This window comes from Lasioglossum baleicum, chromosome 9 (genome assembly GCF_051020765.1).
Source record: "Lasioglossum baleicum chromosome 9, iyLasBale1, whole genome shotgun sequence".
NCBI classification, from domain to species: domain Eukaryota; kingdom Metazoa; phylum Arthropoda; class Insecta; order Hymenoptera; family Halictidae; genus Lasioglossum; species Lasioglossum baleicum.
Window position 1 is genome coordinate 17,012,185 of NC_134937.1, and position 12,753 is coordinate 17,024,937.

Genomic DNA, 12,753 nt, shown 5'->3' on the forward strand with positions numbered 1-12,753 from the left:
CTCCCAGTGATTTATATCCTCCCGGCGCAGCGGCGTGCACGCAGAGACCCACGTATTTTTCGAGAATACCGACGAACCCGTCGCGCGAATTTCCCAGCGCATAGCGGCTCGCACCGTCCCATCAAGCTTTAAATCAACGACTTCCGCCGCGGGGGAGGAAGCTCGACCAATCTGCACAAAAATTCGAATCTTTCACTTCCAAACGTCAACCTGACGGTCAACTTGTACGAAACTTTATTCTGGTATCGTCAGATTAGCGAGTTTGCTCCACTCGTATTTAGCAAAGCTCACCTTTAACCTTTTAACCGGGGATGACGAGTTAACTCGTCTTTCGTGTTCGTTATTACTAGACTGCGGATCTTTATACAAAATAAAAATGTTTTGCATGGATTGTGGGAAGCAAGAATAACATAAAAATTGATTTCATCCCTTCACGAGTTTGTTATATTAAAAGCAACATTACAACATTCTTGAATTTTTTAATTCTCTTACTGTTTTATATTTCACTCAATCAATTTCTTCATAAATGCATTAAGATCCGCAGTCTAGTTATTACCATTCAGGAACTCTCCATTTTCTCCTTCATTCAATGAGTAACTCTTTTACCTCGTTTTGTCATAATTAGATTGCGTACATTGTCCGGTCCAATTTTAAAAAAGTTATTCGTTTTTAAAACATGTACGAATACTTTGTATACCCATTCTATTTTCTTTTTTGTAATATCTTTAGTAGGCTGAAAACAATACAATATTTTTACTGTTCGCAGTTACACCTATTTATTTTTGTCACAAATGCATAAAATCTATAATTAACGAAATATACTTCCTTAAAAATCATTAATTATACAGGGTGTCTCAGCCGAAGGAGGCTACCTAAATATCCCCTTTATTTTTAATGGCACAAAAAAAATATTTTTGGCATAATTTAAATGGTATCGAAGGAGGAATATCACAGAAGAACAATTTTTTTGTCCGGTTATTTTTTCACAGTTTTTTCAAGGTCATCGTTATTTTTCATCGGGAAAACTTCTTTTTTATTTCGTGGCCTCCTTCAGCTGAGACACCCTGTACATGGATGCATATGATTATATGAGAAATGAGAAAATTAATATTTTTGTTCACCTAATACCGCTTAACAAGCTATCATATTTTGTCGAGATTGTTCTATTCGAAAAGAATTTCTGTGAAACGTGTTCAACGAAGAAGAAATTGAGAGCGAGTCTGCAAAAGGAGACTGAAATGAAACTTCTTCGTATAGATCCCGGGTTCTAAACTGAATAACTTGGTGTCTAGGATATCGATCGGCTAAGTAGCCGTGCTTTCACTCTTGCAGCTTCTCCAAACCGGCAAGAAGCTATTCAGAGCGTCGTCGAATTGCTTCCTCTAAGCCTAATATTCGAAAATGACTGCCTTCTACTTCAGAAATCCAGAATCGATAGATACTCTACTAGTGGCTCGATCTCCTCTTTGCCAGGAAGGCTCTTACATATTCACCCGGATGAAGAGGTTTCGAAATGGTCGCGGGATTTCCGCAGTATGCAACTATATTGACTTTAACACAATGCTAGGAAAGTGTTCGATTACGGTGATGTTCTTGAGTCAACGGAAATTTATCTTACCGAACGCAGAGAACGAACGAATATGTATCTCTGATGGGCGGACTAAAAAATATAAAACTGCGTTTCAAATAATGTAAATTATCATTAAATAGAAAAGAGAATATTATAGAATCGAATTAAGTCCACAAGTAGCACTTTAAATATGCGTTTTCGTATAATACAATTAATAATTATGAGTTATACTCTTTTGCTTGTAAACGTGATTGAAACTAACAGCACCGAGCAGAAAAATAGCTGGTTCTGAATTATTTGCAAAAATGACAAAAATGAGTACTGATTATTATATTAATAGATAAACTAATAATAATAATATGTAACTACTTAATACTTAATAATAATAATAATTAACCGCTTATTGCCGCTGGTCTGATTTTACTGACAAAAACTATCTAACAAACCACCGCATTTGCGTAGACCTACTCTACCAGATAATTATAATACATAATTTGTTGCACAAATGCAATTCACTTCGGACCACATCCGCTATATTTTAATGTTATGTACCGTATTAACTGGTAATGGAAATGAATAACTAAACAAACAGAATATACATTCAAGAACCGAAACACAAAGTAGATTACTATCTGAATTGAGGACGTATGAACATGTTGCAGGTAGGGTCTGGACAAAGCATAACAGTATCAACTAATACACTTTGAAAAAATAAAGCATAACAGTTTGTAGAAAATTTAAAGGTATATATCTCCATATTGTTATTACTAAATTTTAAAGTGGTCCACTCCGCATGATTGTGACGGACACCATAAGGCAAAAGGTTAAAACACGAACATACAAAATATCAGATGTCATCATCTCGAGATTCCTTCGAAATCGTATCAGCCACGCCAAAAAGAATTTTGATCGGTCCACTAATACCCAAAATATTTAAGATGGTCTTAGGTGGTCCACGTAGGCTTACATTTATATGACTCAAGCGTCGGGCAACTTATGAACGATGACACCTCCCAGTAAGAAAGTTCGATTCGAACGAGAATAGCCGAAATCGGTCACGCGATACCCGCGGCGTGCAGCTGGATTGATTCGAGCACAATGCTCCGAAAGTGGTGGTCTGCGTCGGGACGTCTGTAGGTGAGTGACACCCGACAGCACCACTCGAAACAGTCAAAACATTTCGGGCGGACTTGTCGGGCCTGGCCTTGACGCATCCTAGCTACGCCAATCATTGTCCCGGCGTGATCCGTCATTAGACCGAATCGGGTGTGCTCGGAGAACGCGGCGCGGCACGGCGGGGCTATCGATGTAGCTTTACAATGGGCCGATGTCGAAAGTTATACCCGTCACGTACGATTGGTCCTTTCGGTGGCCCCTCGTCGCGATCACGGTCTCCATTTTTGTGCCACCGTGTCCGGTAACAACGAACATTATGGGAACAATCGGTGTCGTCGGGAATCGTTCCACGAACGACGAGAATCATTCCCACCGGATCGAAATCACTCGAAACAAATCTAGACGCCTTTGTAGGCGTGAACGTTGCGTCTCGAACTGCACGAACTACGCTCGGACACTTAACTGATGCTCTAAAGTGACGCTAAACTTGCGCTAAACTTTGTAAAATGAAAAATGGAGAAGATGATCTTGCTTTGAAATTAATCTCTTAAAATTTTCCAAGAAATAAACAACACATTAGGTTTTTAGTTTACACAGTTCTTAACACGTTTGTCATAGAAATACAGGGTGTCCCAAAACTCCTTCGCATTTGAAGGGACATTTTTGCAAAGGAACGAAAAATCGTAGAGGAAAATGGAAGGAACACAATTTTCAACTTTGGGACTTTGTTTGGACTAGTTAGAAGGTAAACATACTAAAAGTCCCCACTCCTAGGAGGTGAGCGGGGTGCAGGGGGCACATAGTTTCCGAGATATAAGCGGAAAATCGAAAAAGGGATCTTCTACGTGCCCCCTGCACCCGCTCACCTCCTAGGAGTGGGGACTTTTAGTATGTTTACCTCCTCACTAGTCCAAACAAAGTCCCAAAGTTGAAAATTGTGTTCCTTCCATTTTCCTCTACGATTTTTAGTTGACTGGACTAATGACGCGGGATCCCGCATCGCGGGATTGCAATCCCTACTCAGGAACCTCCCATTTCCGGGAAGCGAAGGAGTTTTGGGACACCCTGTATTTAAAAAATGCGAGTTACTGTCATAGAAAATTTTAGAATAATTTATAGTAAGTACTAGTAAATAGTAAGGATTTGAGTGAATCTAGCAATGGTTGCCATTACGCGATCTTTCGCCAATTTGAATCTCTGCTACCGTCGACGAGACGGGACGAGTATGTTCGCCCGGGATCCCGTCACAGACTTTCCGTAAGGAGAGGTCGGTGGGAATTTATAGCAGCAATTTCGACACTTAAATTATTGTAAGTCTGACGTGATCGTGTAATAGATCAGCGAGGATTTACGGGTCCGGAGATCAACGGAATAATTCATCCGATGACTGGGCCGCGCCATGCCATCCCCCTACACATATAGTACCCCTACGCTCGTGGCGCGGTTAGCGTGATCATAGATCGTTGATTATCGGCTGATACCACGAGCGATGCATTGTTCTTTTCTGTTCCAGTCTCCGACTCAACAGGAGGTACTGTCGGCCCTGAAGAGACGTCTGGAGCAGACGAGCGTCCCACTCTTCCCACGGCATCGCCTCCGCATGCTCTCGAAACTTGCCGAAGGGGCTTTCGGAACGGTAACGACATTGTTATTAGAGTTCGACACATATCTATTTGAAATTAGACACGCCCGCCGAACGCTCGGCTCTCTGCGTTCGTCACGGCCAGTCTGATAACAATTTATTTCGCGATAATTCACCACCTGGTACACCTTGCATCGCGTGAACCGATGGTTACGCTCTCCATTCGTTTGTTATCCTCTGATCTTCGTAGCATAACTTCGCGAGAACCATTCAGATATTTTTGTCGAGCTTGCATCAATTGAGGTTTATTACGTCAGCATCTGTGGTGCAAATAATAAACACAGCAAGATAAGGTACATGATGTGGATTTGAGAACTTGAGAGTAGTTTCTACATTTTAAAATTTAGTCGACGTACCGGGATACAATGATTGTTAATGTAGATCAGGTCCGAGCAACTTCTTCGCCGCTGTCACTTCACGATTCACACTACCAGTGTATCGGTTCCCCCACTATCAACTATTTCATGTTGCTCCTACTGTGCTTTACACTCCAATCTTATCAACCCCCTCCTACACTCCATAGGAGTTTCGTGGGAAGGACCCTAGGAGGAGGGAGAGGAGCCGCAAGTTGCCCAGGCCAGAGTTGGGCAAAAATTTAATCAACGATTGACGACTAAATTTCTAATTTAGTCGTTAATTGCGATTAACGATCATTAATCGTCAATCGGATAATTAATTAATGATTAACTGCTGAAATTTCGAAATGAAATACGGAATCAAACAAACTGTATGAATACTGGAAAAAATGTAAACTGAGTTTATGTGTATTGTCATTTGGTTTATAGTTTATATATGTATAATACAAACTCTGTTTACGTGTTTTTATGTTTTTGTTCGATGATTTCTTTTTTTAATCAACGATTGACGATTAACTTCATCAGTCGATTGAATCAATCGTCGATTTTTCGATGATTTCTTTTTTTAATCAATAATTGACGATTAACTTCATCAATCGATTTAATCTATCGTCGATTTTCCTCTTTTTAATCGTACACATTAATCAATCAATATACGAATAACTTCGTAGCACGAGTATATTATCATATTATGAAAATGACAGAAGCCTACAAACGATGTGAAATGACACTTTTCCTAAGTAGCTTTACGTTCGAATGCTGCAAATAAATCTGTGAAACAACGATTTACTCGAATTTCGGCTAGGACAACTGCAGTACACTGGTACGGATAATAATTATTTCGGTGGGAAGGGGCTTCTTCCCGGCCTTATATCGCATTACATTCGAAAATTGAGTACCACCGTTCGCAGCAACTTCCAAACCGCATCATCACGGTTTCGCAACGTCAAAGCATTCGCTCCGCGCAATTTCCGCAATATTATCATAATACACTCCCGGCTTCTGAAGTGTCACTTTACCACGGTGATCCAGTGCATCAGGATACTGTAATGTCATCGAGCCGCAGAGGGTTGAATTACACGCAACCGATGTTACAACGAACTGCAGCGATCCCGCAAACGGGGTAGAGAGTCATCACCGGCGCGGCGCCGATTCGACTCGCAAACGTGAATCCGTGCAGCGCAGCCGGCCAGGGCTCGCCTTCGCCGTTTGTTAAACGACGACAGAGAAATCAATCCGTTTGTTGGCTACACGCAGGCAACTCGCCACCGGGCACGCGACAACAATACGTCGATTAACGAAGTGTCTGCTCTGTTATTCTTCCCCGTCACAATAGCGCCTCGTCTACCCTCGTCGAGGATAATTAGTTTAGTGCGCGTTAGAGCGGCTAATAATTCTCTTTTGTTTCCTGCACGGGCGCTGGCACGTCGTTAATGATTGGCCGAGAGAGACGCCTTGCCCCCGATTCGGCCTAGTCAGCCCCGAGGGCTGCATCCGCAAGTCTGCATGCAATTCGCGACTTCCCCGCCGATCTCCGATACAATTGCAGTCCTGCAGTAAGCAGTACGCTTTCAAATCAACGCTCGAGCATGCTGTGCAGTCCTAATTTTGCGTCGGGCTCGCACCAGCCCCCTGCTTACTTGCAATTTTGCGGATCAAGCTGACAAAATTACTTTTTCTACGTCTCTCAAAAATGTGTTTGAATGATGAATGAAGAGGTTTCGAAATGGTCGCGCGATTTTCGCAGTATGCAACTAGATTTACTTCGATTATATTGATGTTCTTGAGTCACCCTAAATTTATGTTACCGAACGCAGGAAACGAACAAAGATGTATATCTGGTATAGGCGGACTAAAAAATATAAAACTTGGTTTCAAATAGTATGTATTATCAGTAAACAAAAAGGAGAATATTTCGGAATCGAATTGGATGGGATTAAACACGTGCAGTCCTAATTTTGCATCGGGCTCGCACAATCGTCGGACTGCACCAGCACCTGTTACTTGCAATTTTGCGGATCAAGCTGACAAAACTACTTTTTCTATGTCTCTCAAAAACATGTTTGAATGATGAATGAAGAGGTTTCGAAATGGTCGCGCAATTTTCGCAGTATGCAACTAGATTTACTTCAACACAATACTAGGCGGAAAGTGTTCGATTATGTTGATGTTCTTGAGTCATTTATGTTACCGAACGCAGAGAACGAATGAAAATGTATCTCTGGTTAGCGGGCTGAAAAATATAAAACTTAAGTTTTAACAACAAAAAGGATTTTGACACATAAAACAAAAAGGAGGATATTTCGGAATCGAATTAGATGGGACTAAACATGTGCAGCCCTAATTTTTTGTCGGGCTCGCTGCCAGAGTAGGGCAATATAATCAACTAATATTTAAAAATTACTTTTTGAATGTCAGTCGTAGCAAAATAGTCATTAGTCAAAACTTTTTGATTAGTTAGTGATAACTAAATGTCAAATAGTTAGTCACAGCTCTAAGTAATCGTTGGCTATTGCTTATTAGTGAATTAGTAGTTGATGATCAGTAGACTGTGGATCTTTATGCAAAATAAAAAATGTTTGCATTAATTGCAAGACACAGGAGCCAAATAACAATTAAATTCTTCTTTTAATTATCTTATTAAGGTGAAACTAATACACTGGTGGCCTTAAATCTTTTTAACACCTGCATTGTTTTAAATTGTACGTACCCATTTTTCTCATAAATGCATAAAATCCGCAGTCTAATGATCAGTCATCAATCTTTAATCATTAGTCACTATAGTGCGATTAACATACATTAATATTATTAATTAGTTATCACTGATCAAAGAGTTTTGACTAATGTCTATTTTGCTGTGATTAACATTCAAAAAGACTATTAGTCATTTCTAAATATTAGTTGATTATTGCCCTACTCTGGCCCCTGCTTACTTGCAGTTTTGCGGACGAAGCTGGCCAAATTACTTTTCATACTTGTCTCAAAAGTATGTTTCAAAGACAACAATTTTGTCTCCTATTCCGATGATTCGCGTCTTGCAATCTCGCTCGTACTTCTCGGAGAAACTTAATCGAATACAACTACAGCAACGAAAGTTTCACGGTACAGATATATGTATAACACGACTCCGGAATACAGAGAGAATCTTAAAAGACCAGGAGATCGAGGTCAGTTTCCTTTCGACGACCCAGCGCGAGTATTAATCGTGCCCTCGACTTCCTGCCGGAGTGGGACTTTAAACAGTCGGGGTTGAAAGTTGCGCTATAAATTCACGAGCGACGAGTAATCGAATTCAGAGATCATCCATTCTCGTTAGACGAATTTACGAGTAATAACGAGCGGCTTGGTTCCCCGACTTTTATACCGTAATAAACGCACCGGTGCCAAAGCCCGTTGTTCGGTCGCGGATTTTTCTTCATTCGCCTGGACAACGTATAAAATGATTCCGGTATAATGTGAACAAATTTCGCTGTGCGAAGGTGTACGTGGCGGAGGCTGAAGGGATTCCTGAATACGGGACGACGACCAGCGTCGGAAAGCGTCTCGTCGCCGTCAAATTTTTACTGCCGGAAGCCAGCGAGAAGGAAAAGTAAGTACACACGCATACATATACGTATATACAATATCCGCACACAAAGATATACCAACGCGCACTATACATATGTATAGACACACGCGACTGTATCGCTCGAGCAATTTGCATTCCGTCCCGTTGTTACAACGGCTCGATCGTGCCACCGCCACTTCCTTCGTCTCGTTCCTCCTCCGCGCGGCGCGATAAACATTTTACAGTCGTAGGGAACGCTCGGTTACACGGGACGTGATTTTACGCAAGATTTGTTCCGCCATCCGGCAAAGGTGGACCATTGGAAAGTGAAACGATTGTTAGAGAATAACGGGGGAACGAAGATAGCGGCCGGCGAAACCTCGATTAAGATTCCCCGTTGCAGTCGCGAATTCATTTGCCGCGGTGTCATTCGATTGTTTTATCCCCGAGATAAAACCTTACGGTCTGCGACACCTGAAATCCGTATTGTCGGCAGTGCCGTGTTGCTCCGCCGTAGTAGGACCGTAGAAAATAGAGGGTAGAAAAACTCATGCGCGAACTTCGAAGTTCATGTCATAAACGCGGTTATGGGACGTTCCGCGTGTTATTGCAATTTTGAGACTTTCCGTCGTTTTCACTTCGTTTGTTATTGCATTGTATTATTGTGGTCGTTCAGTACGTATTATTATACTATTTAATGGAAGTACATATAAATAATGACAATAGTAGACGCTCGGCTTATTTGGTCGAATAATTTTTGCCTGGCGTAGAAAATAAAAATTTTCTACATCCATTGTGAAAAGCAGAATGGAAATATATTTCCACCCTTAACAATCGTGATACATGAAAAATACCAGGACACAGTGGTCTTTCAGTTTTCTCTGATATTATACATAGTACTGTTTTAAATTATATCTACTGACCTTTTTATAAATGCACAAAATCCACTAGTAATGTACAATGGTCACTTTTAGTATTCCTACTTCATACAAAGCGACTGAATAAAAATCAGGGCAAAATGTCCTTCATAGCAAAAATCTACACAAAATGTCCAATAATTTTAACATGAATTCAAGACGCGTCACAGTGTGACTGGTATTTCCACAAATATCTCTTTTCAATTTCTTCCGAGTCCGCGCGCTAAAAAATGAAAGGATTACGATGCAACAGGGCTGGCGTAACATCGCCGGAGTATGCAGAGTACGGGTGGCTTAAAAGATAAAAGAAACGAAACCCATTACCGGAACAAACGAGCTCCATCGTTCGGAAGGAAACGGGCGGGGCACGATAACCCCGGAATTAGTTACAAACTGCGAGGGCTTAAAAGTCTTCGGGACCGAATCATCTTTCCGTACGCTTCCGGCCCCCATTTCAGCGAACATCAGATAACTCATTCGCGCCGATGCGATGGAACTTCACTTTCGTCCTCCCTCGGCGCGGAGAGTTTCTCGCTCACAAAAGGCTGAACTGCTACGATATCCGATCGACGTCGTCGATTTTCGCTGGATGGAAGCTTTGTCATCTGCTTCGCCGGATTCGACTCGTCGTTCCTCCCTCTGGCAACCCTCTCTCTTCAGGATCCCCTAGATTCTCTCTTCGGATTCTTCCTCGCGTCGTCGCCACGAAGCGCGACCGAACTCTCTCTCTATCTTTCTCTCTCTTTCTCTCGATACCCTATCTCACCGGTCATTGTATGCAAATCTATTCCATTCGTGGAATCGAACTGGCCTTTTTCTGATGTCTAGCTTGATAGCCGCGAGAACGATCGTCTTCGCCGGTATATCTGGACGTTTCACCGCCGTGGGGTTTCCTCTATAAACAACACGCCATGCTGCGGGGGACCGTGTACCCCGGCTTTCGGAAGAAACCGGGACATTCGGTACCAGACCTATGCTATGAATTTTATGTCCAGCCATTTCGGCCGGACGCCGGCCTCCCGATGCAGTTTGAATCGCTCGGTATCGAGACCTATGCTACTTTTTGCACGACTCGCAGAATAGATTCGATTCCGTTGCCACCGTGTCCCCGTACCATTCAAGATCCCCTCTTCGTGTTCGACGAAAGCTATTTCAACGGAAGAACCCCGGGTACAGTGTGGCCAACGATGAACCAGAGCTGGGACCATAACTGTTGTCATCAGGGATCGACAGAAACGGTTTTAGCATTTCTTTTTTAAATCTACTTTCGTCCAGGATTTTACAATTCCTCATCAGTGAGACTATGTTAATCCTGAAATGGTATATGTACCGTTTTCTCAGTAAAAAAAAATACTGCACTTCCTAAGAATTCAATAAAAATTCGTTAGAATACTTTCGGGTGTGTAATTTGAGATTATAAAATTTAAATATTCAGAAGTTCAAGAAATTTCGTATTTACAATTGTCTCTTATAATGCCAATACGAAAATCAGGATATTCTCAATAATTATAAAATAAGTTGAAACGGGCCAGTTTAATTAATTCGTGGTGCTAGGATTGAACATTTCACTCAATAATTATTTTTAGAACTGCATTATGTTTATCGTTCCTCCTGATCACTGAATACTTACAAAAAATAATATACTATTACAGAATACTATTACAAAAAACAAAGCCATTACATCATGTTAATTAAAAATGAATGCTTCATTAATTAAATGAAAGCATCATTATCTGCGAGAGTAAGCGGTAACGAACGGGAACTTGTTCAACGTCTGTGACGCTCGGAAACTGGAAACTCACGAGCAAAATGGCAGTGTTCATGTTCGAATGGTTCCCACAAGCTTCGAGCGGTCGTGACCGAATAGATTTCGAAACTCGCTCTCCCCGTTGCATTTCGAAAAGACGTGCACGATTTATCACGTTAACCGATCGTTTCTGTTAATGTACTCTGCCCGTTCGGTACGGTTTATCGTCGGTTCCTGTAAATATCGGTGTGTTCCGAGTGCCGCGGCTCACGCACCCTCATAAATAAAAAGCAAAACGATCGGATCCATGGCGTTTCCACGGGTTCCTCGGCGTCTGCTCACGCAACAAGTCTCCCGCCGCGAGGATGACTTATCGCGCCCCTATCGTGATCGGAGTTTGCTCCATTTCCTCGTGTCCTTTTCCACCACTTACACCGTCTTCACACCCTCAAGGACAAAGATGCGGTTCTTCCACTTCCGATCTACAGGTTGAACCGCGGTGATCGATAGACGAAGGATCTTCGTGCGAACGTTTTCTGCATCTATTCCAAGTCTGCATTTTTCGAATCCCTCTGTAACTCACCCGGAACGAGTTCCCAAATTGATTTTTTTTAGTACATACCATGTAATTTGAACTTCTATTGGTGCCATACAATTTTCTTGTTTCGCGATGTTCGTTTATTCTTAAGCGGCCACTAGACGATCAATATTATTGTACAATATCAATTATTGTGCTGTATTTAATAGCTAATTATTGTATTGATGATAATATTGATCGTCTAGGGGCCGCTTTAACTATTGACTTGATACGTTGTAAAGTTTTCTACCTGAATTACAACAAACTCGTGTGCAAAAATATTAATTTTATTTTTTAATGTGTTTAATAGATTGAAAATAACATAACAGAATTTTGAAATTCTTCTAATGGCTTCACTGTCTTTTACACCTACTCATTGTTGTTATAAATGTATAAAATCCGTAATCTAATTATAACAACTCAAGATAATCTTGAAGAGTATGTATAATAACAATGTAGTATACTTGTGTTGAAGTTCTCTTTGAACCAATTTATACCAGATAAAAACATTCGGACGTCTTACTAACAACGAAATAATTGAAACTCCGCGTGTAAAAATAATCTCGAATGAATTTCACGTAAAAATTTCGCATATTTTTCGGAAAGAGATTTTTTAAAATTACGATTTTAATCAAACGATAATTTATGGCTCTTGCGGATGTTTTGAACTGAAACTGGATAAAAACCTTCGCAGGATATGCACTCATAAATATTAAAAACACCTTGCTGTTTTCCAATTTGGCTCTTTAACGAAGTATGTAAATTTTGCTCTACATACATATCGTCAATATCACTAACGATATTTGTTGGAAAAACATTCCTAAATAATGAAACATTCTACACGCGAAAACCGGCGGGCAGTGTTCCATTCCCCGATATCAATACGCCAGGTTTCCGCAGCTGTTTGTGTATAATATTTACGTTACTTTTGTCCATATTTGGTTCGTTACGATAAAAAGCTCAGTCATTTCATGGGAACCGACTTTAGTATTAACAACGAAACATTTCGCGATGCTGGAAATTTTCGCGATTATTCGGCGCATGATTCCGGCTGCTCCGCGGCATTGTCCGCGTAGAAAAATAACGAAGAAACTTTCTCATTCGGTTAATTAGAGTTTTGGAAATAAGGTTTTAATTGAATCGTGCACTCTCCGTTTTCCGCGAGCCGTGTCCTGTTTTGTCCGTCAACATCAAGCGCGAGAGCTGATGAGACAAACGTTTAAATAACCCAAATTGCATGGCATTCGTTCTGTCCGCAGGAAAAACCTTGCGCTCCGCGGT

General features: G+C 41.1%; 1 protein-coding gene across 2 annotated transcripts in view; it reads left to right on the top strand.

Moving 5' to 3' along the window:
• Positions 1 to 12,753, top strand: part of LOC143211967 (discoidin domain-containing receptor 2) — a 243,136-nt gene that overhangs the window by 213,362 nt on the left and 17,021 nt on the right. For both annotated transcript variants that reach the window (XM_076430163.1, XM_076430162.1), the window contains exons 12-13: positions 4,200 to 4,322; positions 8,164 to 8,273. In XM_076430163.1, the coding sequence (XP_076286278.1) occupies positions 4,200 to 4,322; positions 8,164 to 8,273 (233 nt within the window). The remainder of the gene's footprint in view (positions 1 to 4,199; positions 4,323 to 8,163; positions 8,274 to 12,753) is intronic.